This window comes from Lepisma saccharinum, chromosome 10, assembly GCF_977018435.1.
Source record: "Lepisma saccharinum chromosome 10, izLepSacc3.1, whole genome shotgun sequence".
In the NCBI taxonomy this organism is placed as follows: Eukaryota; Metazoa; Arthropoda; class Insecta; order Zygentoma; family Lepismatidae; genus Lepisma; species Lepisma saccharinum.
This window is the reverse complement of record NC_139238.1, coordinates 28539284-28566384: the sequence shown is the minus strand read 5'-3', so window position 1 is coordinate 28566384 and position 27101 is coordinate 28539284. Positions and strand designations below refer to the sequence as shown.

General features: G+C 37.9%; 1 protein-coding gene across 2 annotated transcripts in view; it reads left to right on the top strand.

Annotated features, from left to right (window-relative positions):
* The first annotated feature begins 5388 nt into the window (after positions 1 to 5388).
* LOC145994282 (protein takeout-like) overlaps positions 5389 to 27101 on the top strand; it is a 45027-nt gene continuing 23314 nt past the window's right edge. For both annotated transcript variants that reach the window (XM_083130387.1, XM_083130386.1), the window contains exons 1-4: positions 5389 to 5538; positions 10357 to 10452; positions 13159 to 13306; positions 19298 to 19431. In XM_083130387.1, coding sequence (XP_082986513.1) covers positions 5463 to 5538; positions 10357 to 10452; positions 13159 to 13306; positions 19298 to 19431 — 454 coding nt within the window. In that variant the 5' untranslated portion in view covers positions 5389 to 5462. The remainder of the gene's footprint in view (positions 5539 to 10356; positions 10453 to 13158; positions 13307 to 19297; positions 19432 to 27101) is intronic.

Genomic DNA, 27101 nt, shown 5'->3' with positions numbered 1-27101 from the left:
TATGCACTTGATGGCACCTGTGTTGACTTGATTGTTTTGGTATTTTATTGAATTTTCCTTATATTTCGTCACTTTATTTACATTCGGTTAATCGCAACGAATATGATGAATAGTAGCTACATGAAATTGATGATTTGGAAAATACTTTATTCAAAGAAAATAATATTAATAAGAAGAGAATATTGCAGGGAAGAACTTGGAAATTGTGGATGCATTTAATGCTTTTGCTCCTTGTTATCCTCCCCTTTTATTACTACGAGAATATCTAGTTCTCAAAAACTGGCTTTAATCGCGGCGTTGAGGACGAATGATGATAAGATGAAAGGACAATCACGAAGGAGCATTGACAAGACAAAACAGAACCCGTCATAGGATTACACTGGCTGTGAGTCCACATACCGGAGCCTCATTAATCTGCAACAATGCAGTCCACGGAGTACTACGTGGAAGAAAGGCTGATACTTGAGCGCCCTCCGTAAACACCACTCCCTATTATAAATAATATTGGTGGTTTACTGGGATACCGCAAGTTCACGTGTGTGCGTGTAACAAAAAAAAATAATCATTACGAAATATCGTTTTGAGAGTAGAATTTTACTAGAAATGGATGTTGTCTGTTATTTCAGTTTTCATAGACGCCCACATAAGCCTTGAGCGGTGTGTACTTGCGCCAAGATAACTGAAACATCGGAACTACAGACTTCCCTTCCTCTTTCTTACACCCTGACACTTGTATGCTAGGGTTTCAAATGAGGTGATGGATCTGTAATATGGGAATTTAACTCAGCTGGGCATCTCATGTATGTAGTTTATACCAGAATCGAACCTAGCACCACCGTTTATTTGGAGGCGGTCGTGTTACCCACTACCCTTCGTGGAGACCATATGCTAGCGGCAATCCCCCGACCCCTGAAGTTTTATCTTGCATGTTCTATCATACGCACCACACTATGACTGTCTCCGTAATCTGAGGCAGGAATGAAAATTGTTTCCAAAGAGCTCCGGAGGGAGTAACGCCGATCCCGAGGTGCATTTCTTACCGCGTACCAGTCAATTGGCCAGATATTTGACCTGTCAGGGAGGTAAAGTACGTACAATTTCAAAAGACGGGCTATAAAATCATTAACGGCAGCTCCTGCGTTGCATATGTTTTCGACAGGCAAGCAGTAGAAAAATGAGTACCAGTCTTGTTTTGTCGTTCATGGCGCTAGAAATTTGGGAACAGTGTTTCAAACTGTAAGCAAAATTTACTGAAGAACAATTTTGCAATATTTGCCATCAAATCAAAATTTCCAGTAAAATACAGAAACATTTGCCGGGGCCAGGTGAACGTTTGCGGGGGACCAGTGCCCCCCCGCCCCCTAACGACGTCACTGCTTGCAATCTCTTTTAATTTTCACGCGGCGGTTGGCAAGAATGATTGCATTCACACGCTCCGTTTTGTCGATAGTGTTCACAGTTGCAAGCTGCCCAACACACTGTTCGTCTTTCACGTTTGTTCTTTCCTCATTGAACATCTGGCACCATTTCCTGATCATGGGGTGTGACATTGCATTCTCACCATACACCTAGACAATTTGGCGATGGATTTCACTCTGATTATGCATTCGTGTCCACTAAAGTCGAACAACAGAGCACACCTTAATTTTGGACGCCACCTCAATACGATGCGCCATACTCATACGGTGACTACTGTTATATTAAAGCAGCTGCAGCATGGCTGCTTTTCGTATGGGGAGTATACATTTCGGACAGAGTTGCCACCAAACGTGATTATTTTCTCTCTTTAAGTACAGGAATACGGCTCGGGTGTAACTTACTTTTTGATTCGTAGTAGGTGATTTCACATTGGGACCTCACATCCTGCCGCCCAAACTCAATGATCGTCTGTACCTTCAGTTTCTACGTAATCATCTTCCACGCCTCCTGGAAGATGTTCCCCCTTCACCAGCGGTTGTGTATGTGGTTCATGCACGATGGGGCACCAACACATCTTGCTTTACCTGTGCGCCGGCACATTACGCGACGCTATGGTCGGCACTGGATAGGTCGTGCGTGGCTTGTATTGTGGCCACCACGGTCACCTGATTTAAATCAATTAGATTTTTGTATTTGGGGTCACATGAAGAGCATGGTGTACAGCTCTCCTGTCGATAATGTTGCCGAGTTAGAGGAACGTGTGATTGATGCATGTGCACAAATACGAAATACACCGGGTATATTGGAAAGAGTGCGGAATTCACTACACCGACGGTTGCGCTGTTGTGTGGAAATGAATGGAAGTCATTTTGAGCACTTGCTGCAAGTTCTTGTACAGTGTTCTACGTACCTGTGAAGTAAAGTGTATCATACGTGTTCAGGGTATTTTTTTAATACCTTCCTTGAAACTGTTTCCCATGTGAGGTCACATTCAACCACAATGTTTTCCCATGACATTCGTCAGCCAATGAGCATTTTGATTGCATTTACTGTCGGTGTTGCTATGCCCATTGCCCTTCCGGCAACGCAACCATGCTAAAAATATCCCTGTTTATATATATATATCGTGTTTCCATAATTGGGAATTGTATTTGAATATCATGTAACTGACGTCCACCTGCTTCCTCACATATCCCTTTCACGTATTCTTTCTACGGGGAACCCCATTTCCTATGAGTTTCTTCCGCAATAGGTCCCACAGATCTTCCATGGTGCGTTTTTGGTAGAGTTCATAAGGTTCCTTTATGATTTCTTTGGAATCGCCATTCTAACTGCCATAGTACTCGTCCTACAGAGGTGTGAACTGTACTTTACCACACTTTCGATGGTGTCTAGCTCCGACACTGAGCATCTCTCGGAAAAGTGGAAGAGGAACTTTCGTCTTGGTTTGACGTGATGTATCTCTGGTTTCATTTATGACCATCTCTAATGGTCATAAATACACCCTGTATATTTTTGAAAAAAAATTAAACTCCATTAGTCATCACGAAGTATTTTGTTTGGTATTATAAACTTACAATGCCTTCCTATTATTCTATTTCACATCATACATTTCTTGAGCACTCGGAACCCTGCCAATTATGGCTTCTCCGATGGCGCAGTGGTAGCGTTGTCGGCTTGTAATCAAGGGGTCCCATGTTCGATTCCCGGTGGAAGCAAAGTATTTCGGATCCCACTCTAAACTGTAGGTCCAGTCCTGATTAGCCTTACTGTGCATAAAGTGGACTTAGAGCCCAAATTCAATCAAACCCTGCCACACCAACGCCTTGTGTAGGTTAGGTTGACTAACATAAAGTGTCATTCTCCGGAGACTATTGATGTACAGTGGGATGCATGGGAATTACCGTGCAAATTGTCCATGACTATTTTCATTAATTTTTCTTTTAAATCCTATGTGGTTTCAAGCGATGGATTTTTATGTATGCTGGTGCAGAAGTTGTCAACAGCTTGTTTTGAGTTTTCTTTTAATGCTTGAAGCTCTTATTGGGTCAAATAAAGTGCACGAACATGGTGATGGACAATTTGCACGATTATACCTACTACTGGATACCCCTGTACAATTTTACAAAATGTTTTCTTTCATGTTTCTGATTAGATACATATAATTTGTTTGATACAACCACATATGCTTATTTACTACTACATAAGTTAAATGGTCAACTTGCATCTGCTGGGAAAAGATCTCAGGTTATATCGGCAGTATTTTTAAACTTTCAGTCCATTATTTAAAGATATTATATAAGGACACGTCAAACATTATTACTCCTAAGTCATTAAATCCGTCATGTACAATTTGACTAACTTAAATACATGAAATCTTGTTTTAACTTTCCATAGAATTCATCCAATGGAAATTATATGATGCTGACATATGTAGGATTTTTGCGATTTTCTAAATTTACGCGGGATTTAAAAGTAAACTGTATGTCTTGAGCAGGGCAGAAAAGACGCCTGTCAAGCTTATACATGGAACAAGCTGTATGGATAACCTTGAATAAAATTGTGTTCGCATTTACGTCAGAAGGTTCAGCAAAGTCCATTGCATGTCGGTAAGTGGTCCATATGCGCAATTTACGAGTTTCCTTCCCAATTAAGCGATTGTTTTTATTACATATTATTCAAGACTTGCAATTTTTTAACTGAAACCCTGTTTTGCTCCCCCCCATTATTATTTTTCGGCAGTAAATCAACCATATTGTAAGAGAGAGACTCTCCGGACCATCACCGACTTCAAGTGTTGCCAAATATAGTTTGGAAAAAGGAGCTACAATTGAGCTAAAAATCTCTCTCTACTGTCATTGCTGCTACTATACTACTGCTATCATTGCCAATGACCACAACTACTGCTGTTACTGCGGTTTCTCTTACTACAAGGACTACTATTTTGTTACTATTTATTTTACTATTATACATTAATTACTACTAATACCACTTAGTAACTAACCCCGAAGGTTTATGGCTGCAGCAACACAACACTTCCATCTGTCTCTATACTGCGTAAGGCCTCCCCGATGGCGCAGTGGTAACGTCGTTGCCTTGTAATCAAGGGGTCCCGGGTTTAATACCCGGTGGAGGCACAAGTGGTTCGATTCCCACTTTAAACTGTAGGTCCAGTCCCGATTAGCCTTACTGTGCATAAAGTGGACTTAAAACAACAAATCAATCAATCAATCTTTACTGGGTAAGATCCAATCCTTTCCATCCCTACAGACTTCCATTAAGTTCAACTAATGCCACTGCTGCTGTTACTAGTACTGTTACTACTATATACAACTACTACTGCTCCAATAATAATAATACTAATAAGACTAATTACAATGGTGATAATATGGTACATCAAAAGAGAGTAATAGTAGATTGATTATGGGTTTAGATAAAGGGGGAAAGTAACCAACCTGGCAACAGTGGTGAGGTCTGGTACAGAGCAGTGACGAAGGCAGAAAAAAATGGAGAAGTAGAGATCATAAAGAGAGTTCGTTAATTTTGTGTAATTGTTTGCTTGAGTATGGGAAGAGGGGCGAACTGGTCGAGCGGGAGGTGTGGGAAAGGGGGGGGGGTACATCGTCTCTGACGTACTCACTGTTGTTATCAGAGGTAAATTTGGCATTAAACCTCTCATTTTAATACATTTAACTTGGCGATGAGACTGTGCATGACAGAAATAACAATAGAAATGCGAGAAAATGTGCAATTACACTTGAGAAGTGACTATGCGTTAGATTTTTTACTACTAACCACAGTTGTTGTATTCAAGGTTAGGACGCAGCAAAAGACTTAATTGTCTATGTACGTAAAAAAAAAAAGTTGCGTAACTTAATAAACTGTTTTTTTAAAAACTGGTACAAGGTTATATACTCATGGCTTTAAAAAGGATTTCCAAATTAAAGTTAGTTCATTGTTTTAGTGGTGTTGGATGATTTCTCATTACTAGCATTGTCTCATCGAACAGTTCTCAAGGGAGGTAACTTCAAGCAACTGCTATAATGGGATGCTATAGACGAGTACTTACTATAACAATATTGTTAGGCTTACTATCACAATGCACATCGAAGGAATTTTGTGAGTATTACCTTTTAAGTAGTTAAGTAACAGATCCTAGCGCATACACCATTGGGGGAGGGAGCCTTACCCTGGGATCTGGTGTGTGGATAGAGTGCAGAAGGGGTGAGAGAGGGAGAACGAGGTGTGAGAGAGAAGAGCGGAGAGGTGAGAATAAGAATGACTGGGGAATAATAGAGGGTGAGACGGGACAAAGAATGAAAGACGGGAAGGATGGGAAGGGAGAGATCGTGAGAGGAGAGGTGGGAGATAGAGGGCGGGTGAGGGCAGGAATAGAGGACAGAGTGAAGGATAGGGTTGTTGAGGGAGAGAGGAGATATGGAGGGTAAGAGAATGAAGGAGGTGGGTGATACGAAGATTGAGGGGAGGAAATAGGGGAGAGAGGTAGAGAAGGGGCGACAGAGAGTGATGGAAAGGACCGTTGGTGTGAGTACGGCTGGAAGAATGAGAGATGTGATATCGAGAGAAAAGAGTGTGTGTTTGCGTGTGTGTGTGATATATATATATATATATATATATATATATATATATATATATATATATATATATATATATATATATATACAGGGTGACTGGTAATTTCATGTATTCTCTGAGAGGGGTTAAAGTAGAGACAATTTGCAATAAACTTGACCATATGATACCCCGTCCGAAAATTAGTAGTTTTCGAGATAATCGAATTTATATTATTTTTTAAAAAAATGACAATTTCTAAATAAAAATGCGAATTAAGAAAAAACTGCTCATTGTATGGAACTTATTTGAGCGTTTTCTGATAGCTAACAAATAAGTGGTTCGTTGAAAAAGAGTTTGTCCCAAATAACAATCAAATGTAAATAACGGGTGGGTCTAAACTTAACAAGTGATGATAAAAAAAATGCACTCTTAGTTTATTGGCAACGTATTAATAACAAAAATGGTATGACACGAAGCGTACAAATTACTTAAATTACTTCCTTGAGTCATCAGCTATCCAACAAGGTACAAATGTTGCTAACATTCACATTTGTGTACAAGAAATAATACTTCATTCATCTTCATGTGAATGGAATCAATGAACAATACAATTAAAGAACATTACACGTCTTGCTCAAAGTGCGCACTTCCGTTACGAATGAAGGAACGCAGGTTTTTACGGACATTTGTTCTCTTAACTCGTGATGTGATGGTGTCCTTGATGTGTTGACCAGCTGTTAAGATCCTCTCCCTGAGCCCTTCTTGCGAGTTTACCGGTGTCTTGTAAACTAAGTCTTTCATGTGGCTCCAAATGTAGAAGTCTCAAGGCGTCAAATCTGGGGATCGAGCCGGCGAAGGAATCGGGCCGCCTCGGCCAATTCATTTCTTTGGGTAATTTTTATCCAGCCACTGTCGCACGCCCAGGCAGAAATATGGATGGGCGTCATCAACAATCATTTCATCGAGCCATTTTTCCTGCACCAAATCTTAAATGGCATCACTTATGAACATTTTTTAAGGAACGGGATGGCAATGTTGTTGGAGGATGTGCCTCTAGCTACAAGACGTGACATGATTTATCAGCATGATGACTGCCCAGCTCGATCCCCCGATCGATTTGACGCCTTGCGACTTTTACATTTGGAGCCACATGAAAGACTTAGTTTACAAGACACCGGTAAACTCGCAAGAAGGGCTCAGGGAGAGGATCTTAACAGCTGGTCAACACATCAAGGACACCATCACATCACGAGTTAAGAGAACAAATGTCCGTAAAAACCTGCGTGCCTGCATTCGTAACGGAGGTGCCCACTTTGAGCAAGACGTGTAACGTTCTTTAATTGTATTGTTCATTGATTCCATTCACATGAAGATGAATGAAGTATTATTTCTTGTACACAAATGTGAATGTCAGCAACATTTGTACCTTGTTGGATAGCTGATGACACAAGGAAGTAATTTAAGTCATTTGTACGCTTCGTGTCATACCATTTTTGTTATTAATACGTTGCCAAGTAAACTAAGAGTGCATTTTTTTATCATCACTTGTAAGTTTAGACCCACCCGTTACTTACATTTGATTGTTATTTGGGAAAAACTCTTTTTCAACGAACCACTTACTTGTTAGCTATCAGAAAACGCTGAAATAAGTGCCATACAATGAGCAGTTTTTTTTCAATTCATCTTTTTATGTGCAATTTGTCATTTTTTTAAAAAAAACAAAAGAAGTTCGATTATCTCGAAAACTACTAATTTTCGGACGGGGTATCATATGGTCAAAATTATTGCAAATTGTCTCTACTTTAACCCCTTTCAGGGAATACATCTAATTACAGGTCACCCTGTATATATACACAAGGTGTCATTTTAATGGCGCCCACGGACCACAGATTCGTATAGAGGACATCAAAACAAACAACTTTTGTCCGTAACATTTTTATCATTGGTGCGTCTCTTCGACGCTACAGCCGTTCAAAAAAGACCGTTTTGCCGCCTGGATGCTGGCAACCCAACACAACATTTGATCGTATCTGTGACGTAATTTCCTGAGGCGAAACGGCGCACGGCAGGGTTGCAAGGAACACACAAATTTTGTGAAAATGACAAACTACCAACCATATTATTAGCTGATAAACGAAGCGAGAAACGCGTCCAGTAGACCGAACATCATAGCCTACCAGCAAGATGATGAGCAGTCATCTCAGGGGAAGGGGGAAGTGAACCAACGATATGAGAAATGGTAAAAAAGTATTCAAAATGAAGTGTCGATATCGGATTTTGTCTCAGCCTACATGTCAAATATCAACAACAATAAATTTTATTGGCCTTGCAGCTTACATGTGGCTGTTTACGCCCAACTACATGTCAAATATTTGCAAATCTAATTAGTTGCAAATTTGATATCTACAGGTTTGTGTACTTTTGTGCTGATAACGGAAGTATCCGAGGTTCACGTAGTTACATTACGGCTAAAACACGTACAAGCACAGTAGCAACGTAATGATGAATCAGTAACGAATATACTGCCCTGTTCGCAGTTGCAAACTAATTATTACATGTGTATCCGGTGCATAGATAAACACAGTCGTCGGAGAGCTTGTATTACTACTACTTATATCCCTGTCTTTTCAACCAATTTTGCCACTTGCCTCATAATGCCCTGAATATAAATTATATTATGTGTTGCTTACCTTTGGAATTTTGAGTTCTTTCATTTCTATTTTGTCATCTGTTCAGTGTGTCACAGACAACTAGTATCAGAAGGGCGAAGTGGATAGACTAAATTGTAGATTCCAACTTGGTAACTAGATTTACAAATATTTGACATGTAAGCTGAGACAAAATTCGATTTGACCACTTCCACTTGAATTCTATTTTCTTTCTAACATTTTTCGTATCGTTTGTCTACTTTCTGTTAGGTTACAGAACGTGTTTTCTCGTTTTGTTTTACGGTGCATAATGTGGCTGATTGTAGCTATGTCATTTTTCATAGAATATGTGTCTTCCAGGTAACCCTGGAACGCATCGCTTCACGACGGGATATGACGTCACAAATGCAATTAAATGTTGTGTGTGGTTGCCAGCATTCAGGCGGAAAAACTGGCTTTTTTGAACGACTGTAGCGCCGAAACTACGCACCAACGAGAGAAATATTACTGAGAAAAGTTGTTTGTTTTGATGTCCTCTACGAGACGAATCTGTGGTTCGTGGGTGCCATTAAAATGACATCCTGTATATATATATATTTATATATATGAATGACTGGTGAGAAGATATGAAGAGTCTAGGGGGAAAACCTGATACGTTACATTATCCGGTTCTTACAAGAGAATAAATTCAAACTTTCAAGACAAGTTTGTGAATTGAGAGGGGGGGGGGAGCTTGGGGAACAAGACTCATACATATCACAGAGAATAAATTATGCTTCAATTCGCAACAAAATCTTTGAAATAAGAGGTGGTATTCAAAATCTTCGGAACTATTGCTACCGTATGGTCAAAAGCTCACGTTTGACCTATTGGTCGCAAAGACCCTCGAAGTAGTCCTCTTCCACATGCACACATCCAGCGATTGATTGATTGATTTGCTTTATTTCACTTCGCTTTTTTGTGCCATTTTTGACTAATTTGCTAAGATGGGGATGAGGGATATGATAAAATTGATGGACACTTACAAACATTAATCCCCAGGCCGGGATTCGAACGCGGGAACCTTGCGTCGTAGCGCGATGTGCTAACCACTCCGCCACGGGGGCCGGCATAAGTTTAAATACGTCCTTAAAGTTGTGTTCTGTGAAGGTATCCAATACTGCCTGCGGTTCTGCTTGGATCATCTCAGTTGTGTCAAACCGGAGGTCTTTCAACTTGATCTTCAGTCAGGGAACACAAGAGAAATATATCCCAGACAGCCAAGTCAGGCGAGTAGAGCGGGTGGAGAACGACAGTCTTGTTATATTTGGTCAAAAAGGGAAGTTTTAGACAACGCTTTGTCGTGATGCACTAGCATATCTTGGGTGTAAGTGTACATACAAAATTTCACGCGGGTGGCTGAACGCGTTGACCGTTTATGTCCTTTTATTTGAAGTGTTTGTGGCGTGTGACGATTTCGCGATAGATCCGAGAAAAGTCCAGCGAGCGATACTACAAATGCTGTCCAAATGGAAGTACTAGCCTACATAATTCTGGATACCACCTCGTGTAGCATACGATTTACGACGGCCGGAAAAATTTAAACAAATCATCAAAATTTAGATCAACGGTCATAACATTAAATCTTTTGGAGTAGAAAATATAATTGTAGTGATTTGATAATAATCCATGTGGTTTAGGCATGTAATTCATCTTTTTCTCTTTCCATGTGAAGCCGAAATCTTCCACGTCTGTAATGCCACCGATCCAAATCTGAACGAGTGTGCTCGGGAGTCACTCCAGCACCTTCTCCAGGTCATCTCCAAAGAACGTGAGTTAAAAGCAGTGAAGGTTTTTGTTAAAAAAAAGTCCTCAAAATACGTCAGATTTTTCTGTTCTAATCACTTCCTCACCTGGGCGTCGTCAGGGGGAATCCAGGGTTCCCACACACCTGAAGAACCTGGAAATCTCATAGAATTTGAAAAAATAAAATTATCTGGGAAATCTCAGGAAAATCACGAAGTTAGTCATTGAGTCTGAACGAAGCACATCTGAAAGTCATGCAGATCAATTCTGTTTGCCGAAAGTGTGTTATATACAGACACACCAACACGTCTTACCATACATACTGTCACAAGGATTTGAATAAAATAACAGAAGATACTTTTAAGATATTGTAATATCCAATGCGTATGTGTTACATGGATGTATTGTGAACAAGAAGCACTAATTATTGTTCAAAATGACCACCTTGACCCTTACACATGTCGTACGTTTTTTTGTTTGTGACCACTCATCGCTTGCATTACGCCAGTGGCTTGTTCTCCGTGTTAGCACATTTACCGCAGGTAAACAAATTTAGAAATTGTTGTTTAGAAATTGCCAGAAAATTTGAAGTTGTCAGACTTTTTTTTATTGTACTTGCGTGACTGCATTGGTGTTTTATTTGTTACACCTAATTAATTTTGATGGGGCGTATAATAAATATATACCATAAAGAAGAATTGCTGTTGTAAAGCAGGTCAAATTTCCAGAATAACCCCACTGCATTACACACTGTATCGATAGGGACATCCGCCATTGTTCTCACAAGAGACTAGGAACACTACGTTTTTCTTTTTGCAAGCCATGCGTTGAAGTGGAGACTACAATTTTTAGTCCAGAGAGTTGAGGTCTGGACTGCCAGATGGCCACTGCTGCGTTGTTCGAGCCTCATGAGCTAGTGCAAAATCCCGCTGAAAGTTCCACTCCTCACCTTGAAAGACAGTGTTGCTGAGATCCTTTACCATTGTTCATCATCACTCACACCTCACCAAACCATGATTTAACCAGGATGGTGTCCTCCTCTTATAGATAGATCCACCAAGCTTTCTGGAACCTCGGAGAATATGCGAACTACAAACCTTCCCGTAACTTTAAATAGCAACACTAGCACCACTGCTCACGCACCAGGGTTTCGGATAGGTTGGTGAGCCATCGCACTAGCTTCTCATGAACTTGTGGACTACACCCTCACATTTTGCAACTTGAAAACCCCTCGGCAGTAAACATTTTTCATCAGTGATCACAGAATTCTTCTGTGACCATTTTCTGCGTAACACTCCAATAGATGCTTTGCTTTTATTGCCTTCTAACGCTTTAACTCATCTCGGAAAAATTGACCTGTAGGTCGTTTGTAACCTTTCAGTCTTAGTCACTTTTTAACATATACCAGACATGGACATTTTGACAATGTTCAGTTCACAAGCTTCCATACAGGATTTCTGCACATACAAACCAGCCACCACTGATTTTACCAATTGCACAGTCTTTAGGGTGTGCGGCTATTAGTGTCTCGGTCTGTCATTCACTGTTCCAGTGTCCATGAAACATACATGAATCCCTTGGAAATTCGAAACTTCTGAATGATCTTGAAAATTTCGCCAGGTGATTTCTTTATCTTACAGGGTGCTACAACAGTCACCTGATTCTTGTAATCTCCCAATTTCATCATGGCATCTAAACATTTCTGTCACCAATGACTCACGTGCTCATTCTCTGGGGGTAGTTGTTGACTTTGAATCTTCTAAAGTTGTGAAAGTATTGATGGTAAAACTGGGTTTCGAATGAGGCGCTTAAAATTTATTGTATGTGCTGTAATATACTGAGAAAACTCCCACGTACACCTTAATTTTTAATTACGATATGTGCACAAATATGGCATATTATTTGTGAATTAGTTTTGTTATTGACTGATACTAATAAATGAACTACTGTACAAAATTTACTATTAGGCTGACTGATATTGATATTACTATTATTGTATTTGCCATTGCTTATTACACCCAAAACAAGTCACCCACCTCGGAAACACAAAGTGCTCGATGGATCGGTTCGATTCCAGGGTTCCTACGTTAACTCTAACTGCATTTTCCCTGAGATTTTCCTGAGTTTTGCAGAATCCTCAGTTTTTTCCAGAGTACTCAATACATTACTATTTAAAATACATTTTACAATGGCCTATGGTGTATCTGTTTTATCACAAACATTACCAATCTGTGTGTGTATATTGTGTGTGTGTATCGCACCCTTATTTTATTTTATATTGCTATTAAATGTGTTTGTGATTCATGCACTTCCTTGCATTTAATTTCTTGCAGTAATATATTTCTCGTGTAGGTTTTTCATTATAAGGCATGATACCAATATTTGCATTAATATTATTTTAAACAAATATTATATGGTTTAGGAAGTTTCAGAGCGAAGGGACAAACGATAAGCCACATTTGTCACTTGGAAACGAAGCATCAGAAATATATGAAAGTTTTCGTGTTGAAGAGACGCAACAAGCTGCAACTGCTTATTGCGTGTCACCCGGACTGGGCGGTTTTCTCAGTAGCATCATGTCGCTTCGGTCTGTTGATCTCGCATGCTCAGCGAGTGCTTTTTTTTTTACATACTAGAGAGTTCCAAAATTGTAACAATATTTAAGACAAGAAATAATAATATTTAACGAAACACATGACACATTACTCACTGATCAACTTCTTCTTCACAGAGATGCCCGAATTCAAGCTCCCTCACCTGGACCCACTTCGGATTGTGGAAGCGAGCGTTGGTCAAGGGAATAGTCAGCTCGGTTTTGTCCTCAACGTTACCAATCTCGAGGAGTGGGGCTTCGACAAGATTGACGTCATCTCCGCACGGTGAGTATCAGCCCCGTCTAGTTGGCTGCACTTTTTGACTCTCTTTGCACCGAAGCGTCTAGTTGGTTGATTTCGAGTCAAGTAGTGTATTTGGTGTCTGCACCGTCTGCACTACCTTCCGCACCGGTGTATGTTTCGTGTATGGTCACGTGGTGAGTGCTAACTAATCAAATGACCGTTTAAAGCAGAAGACAGGCATTTGTTGAATCTTCTGAACTTGAACACCGCTAGTTGGTTGAACGTCATTTCCTTGCACCGCCCTTGCACTACCCTGACGCTGGATACACCTGCACTGCACCGAGTGCCAAAAAGTGCAGCCAACTAGACGGGGCTAATAGATATGAAGAGGACATTCACGGCCACTTTCGGTTCAGCTCCCACCAGAGACCTCTGTTTTGTCTGTGAATCCCTAGCTATTCCGCCACGCGCGCTCTCATTTTGCTGTGAAACTGAGGTCGTGTCCAAAAGGTGGAAGACCGTACTTGAAGCGAGCATCCTCCGAGTATGGTCTTGAAGTCGTGGACTGGAAGTGAAAGATACGATCAGTAGATAAAACTGAAGACTCATTTTTTCCCCCGCGTTTTAAACACTTGTTTCTCACAAAAAAAAATCACATAACATTTTCAAATGTTCCTATACATACATTTTTACACATTAGAAGAACTTCAACCAGTATACGCACCATTGCATATGATCAGGGTTGGCAAAATTTGTATTTTTTAAAAAAAGAACAAAACAAACTGTCTTTTTTGTTTAAAACATGTTTTTTTTTTAAAACTTGAGTTTAAAAAAAACACGTTTTAAACATGTTTTAAACAAAAGAAAGTCAACCTTTTCCCAGTAAATTATAGTTAAAGTCGTTAAAGAAAAAATACTCATTTTTATGAGTACAGTGGCGACAAGGACAGTTTATTTCCCATTGGAGATAAGGTTTACCATACTGCAGGGTATGGGTGTGCGGGACAGAATTTTCTGGGTCCCGACATTCGGGACGGGGAAAATTCTCAATTTCCCGACAAAGTCGGGAAATTTTCGGGACGGGATATGTTTGAAATTTCCAAAAGCTCTTGAAATCTCGAATTCTACACGTAATTTTCATCTTAAGTGCTTGTTTTTGCACTTCGGGTACAGAAACTAACAAATTTCCGATAAGTGCCAGACATTTACAATGCAGAAAACGTCGAGAATTGACGACTTTTGAAAATGACCATTCGGTACTTCCCGACTGCTTGGGATCCAGTTTAGCCGGGAAGTCATATCCCGAAGTCGCGATCGCGACGGGAATTTTTTTTCCCGATCCCGGTTCCGACTTTTCGGGATCCCGCACACCTCTACTGCAGGGACAAAGGTTGCGGGTAATAGCCCCCCTTTTTCAGTCACTACTGAAGTAGGTTAGGATTCATATTCATCTAAATTTCAAGAAACTAAATATTATAGAATTACTATCCTTGTCCTGGAAAAATCAGGGTGAAATATTACCTGCTGCCTGAGCAGTTCATATAGCAGAAAACAACCTGCAGTGTCATAATAGATTCTCCAGATCAATTTATGTTTCCAAGTACAAAATTATGTTACCAAAAGTAAGCATTTGCGCCTCATTGAGTTATGCAAACCAATGATTCGTAACGCAAGAGAAACAAAAATCACGTCATGATCAAAATCACGCATTGTGTATTCAGTTATTAGTTTCCAGCTTCCACCAGTCTCAAACTTACAGGACGGTAGGAAACAAAGAACTGAGAAGTTTCGATTTCTACATTAAAGCACGGGTCTTTCTTGTCGCACAACAGTTTTGAAAGCTAGCCTGCCTAACCTAACAACGTAGGCATTTAGCGTAAAATTAAAAAAGCTTTCTCCCGTGACGTCAGAACATATGGTTGGTCAAGTGTTGTGCGATAAGTGAGACCCGTAAAGCCCGGATTAATTGACACAGATTCAATGAAAAGACAGGGTTGCCAAACAAGAAAATTATCACAGATTATAAAATATCAAGTACCAAAATGTGTTTTAAACACTTCTAAAATGTTTTTTTAAAACACATTGTTTTAAACGTTTAAAACATTTGTAAAAAAACAAAGCCGTGTGTTTTAAACGTTTAAAACAAAGTGTTTTAAACACTTTTGTTTTAAACATGCCAACCATGGATATGATTTTAATCAGCAACATTCACCAAATACTTGATTAGTGAAGAGAATATTGGGAAAAGTATCTCAAACAATTACGTTACACTTCCTTTGGAATGAAAAATTCTTCAGTGACGAGGCTAATTTTTATGTTCACGGTAAAGTTAATAAAAAATATATGCAATACCTGTGATTTGATAATCTACAGTAGACAGATCCCAGCCAAATGGTTGTTGCTGGTAAGCTAATGACGTGGTATAGTGTATGGAGAACGGGAATGGTTGGTCCATATTCAACAACGGAACCTTAAATGGTGAGGGCTTCTTGGATGTGTTAAGTGAACAGGTTTTTCATCCTTGCTTACGGGATATGGCACTTTTCCAGAGTTTTGAAACAGGCAGTGTGTGACCACACTATGTGAACATTTTGGAAATTTCATCATAGTAAATTTCTAGGTACATTGATGGGCAGACGGGGATCTATTAAAAGGCCTGCACATTCCCCAGATCGAACATCTTAGAAGATCTTTTACCTTCAGAAACATTTGAAGAGAATGGTGTATGCACTAAAAGTCCCTGATATTGACCATCTGAGAGAAGGCATAGTTGCTGCTTGCAATGATGTTGCACCTGCTACATTGCCAAATGTTCTATGTGAGTGCGAGAGACGTCAACGAGTGTGCTCACAGGAATATTGACAACACTATAATGTGCATATATCGTAAGTGAAAGATATGCGTATAACGTTTTGCTGCCTAAAAATAAGTTGGAAAAACCTTCGCTGCTTTATTTCTCGTGAAATTCTAGCCTCATTTGATATATCACATCACCCCTTTTCCTTTGAAATTTTTGCGTTGAATTCAATATGGCGGTCAAAAATATGCTGGGCCTGCGCTTGACACATGCAGCTAGAGATCTCCCTGTGCCTAACCTATTTCTTTCATGACCAGGATAACTCCTTTACATTTTGTAGGGGGTGTTAAAGGACTTTTGAGTCGTCATAGTTCATGTAATGAGGCTTTTATCAGTCACATAGTTACACATATTATTTTGTATTTTCTGATCCCATTGCAGTCCCAGAATGATTTTTTGATATGTTTTATAGTATGGAATGAGAGACCAAATATTTTTTTTCACGATTTTTGGTGATGACATGTTTTGAGATATTCAAGGTCAAAGGTCAAGGTCACGTGACAAAATTACATTTTTATCGAAAGGTGGGCTTGTTATATATCACTAGAAAGCTTGTTCAATTCCCTGTACAATAAGCTTTATTTCAGCTTCCTAGGCAAAATATCGGCGGAGTTACAGCACATTTAGTATAGCTAAGCGGGCTCAAAAAGGGCAATTTCTGCTAACTTTGACCTTGAATAATTTAACAATTACAAGACGCACGAACTAAAAATTTTCATAGTTACTAAGTTCCATGCATAGTTTCAACTCCCCAAATTTCATGAAAATCGGAGATGGTCAGGTTGGAAGCTGTGTTGATTTCGCATGGAATGACTCAATTTCCCTTTCCAAGGGGCAAAATTTCCCTTTTTGGACCAATTTTTCCCTTCACCTAAGCAAATTATATAATAATAATAATTAGTAGTAGTAGTAGTAGCAACATTATTAGTGGTGGTGGTGGAATCAGTAGTAGTACTTAATTAAGTATTCCGTTGAATTCGTTATTCGTTTGATTAAAAAAATATTTTTTAAAACTTTCACGTTTCAGTTTCATCACTTTCCGACAAGATGTCCCAGGTTTGAATCTTGTCAGGAATCCATTTAATCGTTAATCATCATCGTTACTATTTATCCAAAGATGCATAAAAGCAACGTACAATAAAGAAATAAACTTAAAGGAGCAGAAACAAGTAGAAATAGCAAAATAAATAAATAACATAAAAATGTGAATATGAAATTCGAAATTAACAAAAACTGTAAAAATGTAAGATGACCTCAAAATTTCCCTACAATTGTGGTATTTTTCATCGAAATTCCCTTTTCCTTTTTGGCTAAATTTTCGGTCCGAATTTCCCTTCATGTGGCAACCCTGCGTCCAGAACCATCATACTATATTACAAGCTAAGAAAAACCATTTTATACCCTTCTACCCTGGTGGTTGTTGTTTGATTGCTTCTGCGCCTCTTTCCATAACTAAGACAATGAATCTTATGCGAAATCCAGTACGATTTTTCTTTGTAAAAAGGGGCAACCCGAAGCAAATGGATACTTCTATTATATCCAAGCGAGGGATATTTGATTTGAGCTTTTCCCAACTCTGCGGGTTTGATTGATTCAATTGTTGCCTTATGTCCACTTTATGCACAGAAGGGCTACTCGGGACTGGACTTACAGTTCAAAGTTGTATCCGAACCACTGTTGAACTCCAGCGGGTATCGAACCCGGGACCCCTTGATCACAAGGCGGCGACGTTAGCACTAATCCATCGGGGAGACCGAAGGCGAATTTGAGTCTTGTATTATAGCTTTGGGTGATCTGGGCAAATCTTATTCTAGTGTTTGTTTGAGTTTTGGAGCTAACTTGGTTTTACACGGGTAGGGGTGGATAAGGAGATAGACGAAGAGAGGAGAACACATGCAAAATGTCATTGCCTAAAAGTCCTCATGCTGCTGTGTGGTCGAGATCAATACTGGTTAACGAAATTTGGAGAGTTGCCGTTCCTTTTAGAGATCTAGCATAATCAAATGGTTAGCGCTCTCGCCTTTGGTGCGAAAGGTCTCTGGGTTTACAACGTTTATTTTACAAGTTTACAAACTTTATAAGGTTTACTCGCTAATTTAGAACTTTTAGGCTAAAGTTTAGGAGTTTTAGTTTGAAGGTTACGAGTTTTAGGGATACGTTTGGGGAGTCTTAGTCGCAGAGTTTTAAAAGCACGTTTTAGGAGTTTTAGTAGCAAATTTAGAAGTTTAAGACTCAAGCTTCGGAGTTTCAGGCTCAAGCTTCGAAGTTTTAGGCTCAAGATTTGAAGTTTCAGGCTCAAGCTTTGAAGTTTCAGGCTCAAGCTTAGGAGTTTCAGGCTCAAGCTTAGGAGTTTCAGGCTCAAGCTTAGGAGTTTCAGGCTCAAGCTTAGAAGTTTTAGGCTCAAGCTTTGAAGTTTCAGGCTCAAGCTTTGAAGTCTCAGGCTCAAGCTTAGGAGTTTCAAGCTGAAGCTTAGGAGTTTCAGGCTGAAGCTTAGGAGTTTCAGGCTCAAGCTTTGAAGTTTCAAGCTGAAGATCAGGAGTTTCAGGCTCAAGCTCAGGAGTTTCAGGCTCAAGCTTAGGAGTTTCAGGCTCAAGCTTAGAAGTTTCAGGCTCAAGCTTTGAAGTCTCAGGCTCAAGCTTACGAGTTTCAAGCTCAAGCTTAGAAGTTTCAGGCTCAAGCTTCGAAGTTTCAGGCTCAAGCTTAGAAGTTTCAAGCACAAACTTTGAACTTTCAGGCTCAAGCTTTGAAGTTTCAGGCTCAAGCTTTGAAGTTTCAGGCTCAAGCTTAGGAGTTTCAGGCTCAAGCTTAGGAGTTTCAGGCTCAAGCTTTGAAGTTTCAGGCTCAAGCTTTGAAGTTTCAGGCTCAAAGTTAGGGGTTTCAGGCTTAAGCTTAGGAGTTTCAGGCTCAAGCTTAGGAGTTTCAGGCTCAAGCTTAGGAGGTTCAGGCTCAAGTTTAGGAACCTTAGCCGCAAGTTTGGGAAGCTTTAAGTTTAAGTATCGAAAGTTTTAGTAGCAAATTTGAGGAATTTTAGGTGCTTATTTGATACGTTTTAGTCCCATATTTGGGAAGTTTTAAGCACGTAATCAATATACTTTATGAACCATAGCCTAGGTCTAATTATAACATGTATGCAATTTGTTTGTTCTTTCGATTCAATCGTACTTCATTCCTTTCAGAGTCTCGCCCAAGAGCTATCGAATGGAATTCGATCTCTTTGTGCCTGAGTACCACCACAAGAGCCAGTATCAAATCGAGGGAACCTTGCTGTTTCTTCCAGTATTCGGTAGCGGTCCACTGAACGGCACTCTATGTAAGTATTGTCTATTTCCTTAATTGGCCGGAGGAAGATAGAACATGTACCATCTTAGGTGATTAGTTTAAGATGGAGAACCCTAAAATTAGCTATTTTGGGTTTATTTTCTGCATCGTAAGAAATAACCTGGTACTTTAACATTGTTTTATTATATCAGAACTGGCCCGATACGGTGATGTACTTTTCCGACATTTTGGTGTTTTGCAAGGCCGCAAACATTACGTGCCACTTTCATGGAGTGTATTTTTATTTATTTTGCACCGGTATTGTGGGAAAAACTGTAGTACGTGATTAACCGATATTTTAACATGCACATCAGGCACGTATCTAGAAATATGTTTCGGGAAGGGGGGGGGGGGGGTCCGAACCAAGTGTCTTAAGAATAATAATACTAATAATAATATTTTTTAAATTAAAATACAATACAATACATAAATTAATATTATTATTACACGAATAGATAAAAATACTATATAGGAATAGAGATATAACAGCGTATATTCAATAAGTAGCTTACCTGTAGTTAAGATCGGAATAATTTACATAAAATCAAGTGCCCTGGCAATAAAATTCATGTCAAATAGATGAATAATTGAATATTTATCGAATATAAAAAATGATGTTACATGTAGTTGGAGAAAAATAAGTTTCTGATTAATATTTTATGCATATTATTTTGAGTAGTAGTGTACATAAATCTTCTTTGTAATGTCATTCAAAGCCGTATGATCCCAATATAATTCTTGCCTTCTAAAATGTTCAGAGGACATTATACAACAAAGGCTAAACAAATACATTTTTCATTATTTAATTTTAGTACTTGATAAGCCTTTCGGGGGGGGGGGGGGTCGGACCCCCTGGACCCGCCTCCTAAATACGTCCTTGATGCGGATGTAATTCTCGTATATTTTGAAGTAAAACTCTGCAGTCCAATACTTGCATTAATCAATAGTTTAAACATCTTTCAATTGTTAATACTTTCAAGTATCGATATGTACACACAAGGGTTGGACAAAATTTGGAAATACCTGGTAGAAGCCTTACAAATTGTAAGACCATTCTGGCTATCCAAAACAGCCTGAATTCACCTTGAAATGGAAAAATATGAGTCCTGGATGGTGGATAATGGAATTATACATGAATATCATTCTTCACACAAAACCTGTCCCAGTTCCATCAAGGATTTTGAAGGTGGATAACAGGTCCTAACTCTGTTCCCTAAAACCAATCACGAGCTCTGTATGATAATCACGAAAAACTTTGGTTAAGTTTAAATTTTTTGAGATAAATGGAAGTTATCTATATTTTAACTTTTCAAAACGTACGTCTCGCGGATATAGTTGGCGTAGGGGCTTACCTTTCCCAACGACGGCAGTGGTGTATTATATATATGTAATATAATCAGCCACTAGCCGGAACGCCAACCACACACAAATCAATAGACACGCCTACTAGTACTACCACTACTACTACTAATAATAATGATAATGATGGTGATAATGATACATGCATATTAAAGAACGGTGGTATTCATTATTACGTTTATTATTATCAGTGATTTTTCTTCTGGGAAAAAGGTTTCGGTATTCTTCAACTTTGTTTGTTGTTATTATTATTTGTTATTGTGTTTATCATAGGAACTACTCTAAATCTTGTGGTATGTTCATAAAATGATCGTGCTTCCTTGTAGGCACACACAAACACATGCACACACATTTTTTTTCGTTAAAATAAAATGCATTTAGTTTATTCTCACCTAAAAGAAGATGCCAGTCCAGCATACAGTTCCATACCCCCACAAAAAGCACAAGATCTACGTATCATGACTGTTATTTCAGAAAATTATGTTCTCGTTTACATCATAAACGAATAGCACTGACGGAAGTAGCTACATTAAAAAAAAATAATTGAAGACCACCCACCGACAGAAGGCAAATTTATTGCAAGAATGTTCTTTTTTTTCTCTTCATCTATTGTTTACAAGAATTAATGTAACAAAGGATGAATTTTTGTTTAGTGTATTAAATAAACCGAATGGATGTCCAAGGTCGTAGCAGAAACTGATTTTCCGAAACGGAGTTCCAGAGTTCAGGATCACTTCAAGCCCTGACCTAATAATTTTTTTTAAAAAAATATATATATCAAGCAAAAAATACATGAAATTCCTTCTCTCCTCTCTCAAGAAAGAATTCTGGCTGTCCTACTGCGTTGAAGTAAAATACATAGCATTCCGTGACATTCGCTACGAGACTCGGCGGCAAGCGGTCCGTCGTCAGCGCTTGTCTTTACCGGTGAACGGGGTCCGCTGCAGTCGGCTATTAAAATTACTGTTTTCATATTGTGTACTAACCTTGACTACAGAAGGTGTTGAAAATGCACCCTCTGCTGCAACACATTCCTGGCATCTCCGAAGGAAATTGGCATTTACACGTGCAAGTTCGTCTACTGTAATTCTCCAGATTTCTCCTACAATACTGAATTTTTAACTCACGGATGGTGTGCTGATTGTCATTGTATACTTTATTTTTTTAGATTTCTCCATAAATAAAAATCGCAGGCTGACCCTTTTACTCTAAACATTTTACGAGGTTTAATATATTGGTCCTATGTGGAACGGGAACACGAGGAAATTTCGTTGCAAAACGTCGTCGTACTTCTCCACAATTCCTCTTTCCGAAGTAACACTCGACAAGATAAATCCTTTGTTGTAATGTAAACTTTTGTGGTGCCATATTAAGCCTCAATCTTCAACACACGGACACAACACAACACAACACAACTTCCGAGGAAGGATTATACTGGCGTCAGTTTGCAACGTCAACAGAAAGGGAAAGAGAGCAAAGGCAGGGAGAGCGAAAAAAACAGACTGTAGCGTGCGATTATCGCGAACCCGTTCACCGGGAGTAGTAGGTACATTAGATAACGTCAATCGCTATTTAATATTCGCAATTAATTTCTATGTACTTATAACTAATGTGCACGGGTTTTAATTAATTCGCAAGTACTTAGAACTTATTTGCATGTACTTAGAATACTTTACATTTATGTATTTGCATGTTTATAACTTTTATGAATATATATTTATTTATTTTATGAAAAATATGTATATAGAAGGTAATTAGAGGTACTAAACGCTATGCATATGGTTTTATATTTATTACTGCAAAGTATGTAATGTATAATATGTTAATATTAATGTTTATAGTATTGAAAATAAGAGTTTATGGTTTATGAACCGCTATGAAAGGTTGTAATGGCTGTAGGTACAGGTCCAATTACGATTGGGGACGGTCCCGGTACTCGAACCCGAGATATGCAATATTATTAATTAGTACTATGTAATAATGTATGTTATTATGGTATGAAACACGATGGTGCAACACGCTAGACAGAATACTGTCTCAGAATCTCGACTCGGCTCTGATGTCAGACAGAGAGAATGAATTAATATTCCGCCCAGGTAGACGAGAAAGGAATTTGGGGAGTGTGCGTTCAAGGTCAAATGATGTCACAACGTCAGAACAAAGAAGGAACCCAATTGACCAATCAGAGAACGCGTCGGTAGGTTTTCAGAACCGGTTTTTCCAAGGTTAACCAGTACGCAAGAACAGGAGAAAGGTATGCAATGCCGTAGGGCAGGGGAGGGATTCAACCAGACAACAAAGGATGTCTGAGAATGCGCAGCAATGGTCAAATCTCTGAAGCTATGCATCGCTTGTAGAACCGGTTTCCGCCGCCAATTAATATTCCGCTCAGGTTTGCCTTCAAGGCACAGGACGCTTTAGCGCAGGGTTTTTTTATCTGTACTATGAAGAAGGGAGAGCTATTAGGGACGGGGCCTACAGTTTTCACCATTTGCTTTTATCACGGGGTAACGAACCTAGGACCCTTTGATTATTGATTTAGGTAGTAAATGTATGTTACTGTGTGCTATTTAACTTAATTTTGAGTTTATTTTTTACCAAACTTTGACTTTATGTCAAACATTTTCACAGCTTATCCTTATTTTTACAAAAATAACACTATTTGTACTATTCAGGCAACATTTTTTATTAAATTTTGGACTCGCAAAGATATTTTTACAACTTTTTAACTTATTATTTTACAATTTTATGTTAATTTTTTACCAAAATAACACTATTTGTACTATTCAGGCAACACTTTTATTAAATTTTGGACTCGCAAAGATATTTTTACAACTTTTTAACTTATTATTTTACAATTTTATGTTAATTTTTTACCAAAATAACACTATTTGTACTATTCAGGCAACACTTTTATTAAATTTTGGACTCACAAAGACATTTTTTTCAACTTTTAACTTATTATTTTACAACTTTAAGTTAATTTTTTACCAAAATAACACTATTTGTACTATTCAAGCAACATTTTTTTATTAAATTTTGGACTCACAAAGACATTTTTTCTACGTTTAACTTATTATTTTACAACTTTATATTAATTTTTATCCCAAAATAACACTATTTGTACTAATCAGGCAACATTTTTTATTAAATTTTGGACTCACAAAGACATTTTTTCAACTTTTAACTTATTATTTTACAAATTTATGTTAATTTTTACCAAAATAACACTATTTGTACTATTCAGGCAACATTTTTTATTAAATTTTGTATTTACAAAGAGATTTTTTCAACTTTTAATTTATTATTTACAAGTTTAGGCTTATTATTACTCAAATAACACAATTCAATCTGTTCAGGAAAGACTTTTAGTTATATTTTCGACACACAGAGTGTGTGATCTCAATTTCTATCTGTTTATTTCACAAGTTTAGGCTTATTATTACCAAAATAATACAATTCAATCTGTTCAGGAAAGACTTTTAGTCGCATTTTCGACACACAGAGTGTGTGATCTCAATTTCTATCTGTTTATTTCACAAGTTTAGGCTTATTATTACCAAAATAATACAATTCAATCTGTTCAGGAAAGACTTTTAGTCGCATTTTCGACACACAAAGTGTGTGTTCTCAACTTCTATCTGTTTATTTCACAAGTTTAGGCTTATTATTACTCAAATAACACAATTCTATCTGTTCAGGAAAGATTTTTAGTTACATTTTCGACACACAAAGTGTGTGTTCTCAACTTTTATTTGTTTATTTTACAAGTTTAGCCTAATATTTACTCAAATGACACTATTTATATTATTCAGGCACCATTTTTATTAAATTTTGGACTCTCAAAGACACACACACACACACACACAGAGAGAGAGAGAGAGAGAGAGAGAGAGAGAGAGAGAGATTTTTCCAAGTTTACAGGATTATTCTCTAGTTTACTCAAATAACACAATTTAGATGTGTTTTGAATTATATTTTGGATGCAAAAGTATGTTTTGACAAGTTCTACCCTTTTATTTTACAAGTTTAGGCTTATTATTACTCAAATAACACAATTTAATCCAGTCAGGAAGGATTTGTTATTATATTTTGGATGCACAAAGAGAGGTTTTCAACTTTTTTATTGATTTTGTGCAGGGTATGTATTAATTTTTATTTATTTTGTTTTGTATCATATATACATTTACAAATTTTTAACTTAGAGTTTAGTATTTATTTAATTTTTTCAAAAACACTAAAAAAAAGTACTTTTAGCTAAAATGTAAGCCACAGAATATATTATTATTATTATTATTATTATTATTAGGGTTTACTGATTTCCACTATGCTATTTTTGGTTCTGTATTTCTATATGTATTTATTTAGGGCAGGTTACGCCTGCCACGTAGGAAAGTTTGTTTATTTTAGAGTTTGCTGAGTATTTTGTTACTGCTATACTAGGTAAAAGTTTTCTAAATATACCAGATAGAGCTCTATGTACTTTTGTTTTTGCTATTTTGGAGATGATGCGATCAGCACCACTCTCCATCTGCTTTTTATTTTATGTACCCAATATTATTTTGAGGCTTAGTGAATTCTAGAGCCTATTTATGCAGGAGAGAGGACTTGAAAATTTTGATCTCAGACAACCCACAACTATTTGTCAGAGTATTTTAAAGAATATTTTATACTTATTCTGTGCCACTAGAATATCAAAGCTTGCTTAATTTTTATGTCTGTAACGCATTTATTGTATTTCTAGCTAAGGCTTACTGGATAAAGTACACGAAATGTTTAACATTTCAACTATTTGCTTTTATACGAGGGCAATTTTTTAGTGTAACGAAAATTATGATGTGTCTATGAGGTCTGAAACCCCTTTACCGAGGGTCCATATTTGGACGCTTACTAATATTGTTTTTTCCCCTTACATATAACAATTTAACAATATAATTACAATACGAAGTTAACAGACGACTTGGGGCCTAGGTCCACTTTCCAAACTTTTTTACTATTCTAGAAGAATTATTTAGCTTTATAGCCTTTTTCAAGGTATTTTTGAAGTATTACTGGCTTCTTTGGGTGCATCAACAGTTGGGTTATTTCCATTTGGTTTATTGTACGAGGCTACAATCACTATCTGAACACTGAAATTCTCTGAATGAAACTAAAAGCTTAGGCTGTAACTAGGGACTTAGCATGTATATCGACAATTTATAGGACAACACGAATTTTACAAAGGATTATAGGTGACGTACGACCACACGCCAGAGCTTTGTTAATCTGCAAGAAGCATTTACAGCTAATATTACGAGGAAATGAGGTTAATTTTTCATTGTTTCACAAGGAGGCTATTTTTTACACAACCAATATTTGCTTTTTTCAAGTAACTACATGTACCAGAAGCACACATGCCAACACTAACTAGATTTTGATTTATACTATCTCAGGTCCTAAATGTATCAAGAACACTGATTGTATATATTTTTGAGAATCCAACTATATCAGGATTTTTCTATGTAAGTATATTTTTATTGACTGGCTTATTTAACAGATCAAACAGAAAGACGGCAAAATTCACTAAATGTAGGTGATTGCATGAAAATAACTAGATCAAGGGGTGACCAACAGTGAGCTGAATGTATATATAGAGGGTTGCGCTCTATTATTCTCACCTTCGCTGGATTGGCGAAGGAACGCACTTGTGGGCGGTAGAACCTGAACGGGCTCCACCATGGCATCGGAGACTCGAAGCAGATGTTTTGGAGGATGAACCCAAGTAGGGTCATAGGCGCTACGACCAATTTGGTCATTGCTTTTTATATGAGGAACCAATTTGGCCCGCTCCCAAAATTAACTTAGATTGCTTATAACTTATGAAATTTGAAGTCTGCACAAGATCCGATGACAAAATCTAAAATTGTAACAACCCTGCCAGGGACTTGAACCCTGGACAGATAGGTTAAAAGCCTAGCGCTATACAAACTAAGCTACCTGCATTTTTAAAAAGTTAGTTATGTTAAGAAATATATTGAAACACCTGAGAACACTCTTGGTCTGGTTCGACAGAGAAGGAGACAACATTTCCAAATTTTTACAGACTGGGTGTATTTTTCCACTATAGAGGCCTTCACTATATGTAATTCGAAACGCTAAAGTTCAGCTAGCTTCCAAAATTGAGGTAAAGATTCTTTTACATATAAAAATTCAAAGTACATTGTTAAAGTCAAAGTGTGTTAAAATTCAATTTTTCAAAGTTAACGTTTTAAAAATACAATTTTCTAAAATTAAAAGTTATAATAGTATATTTTTGTTTGTAGA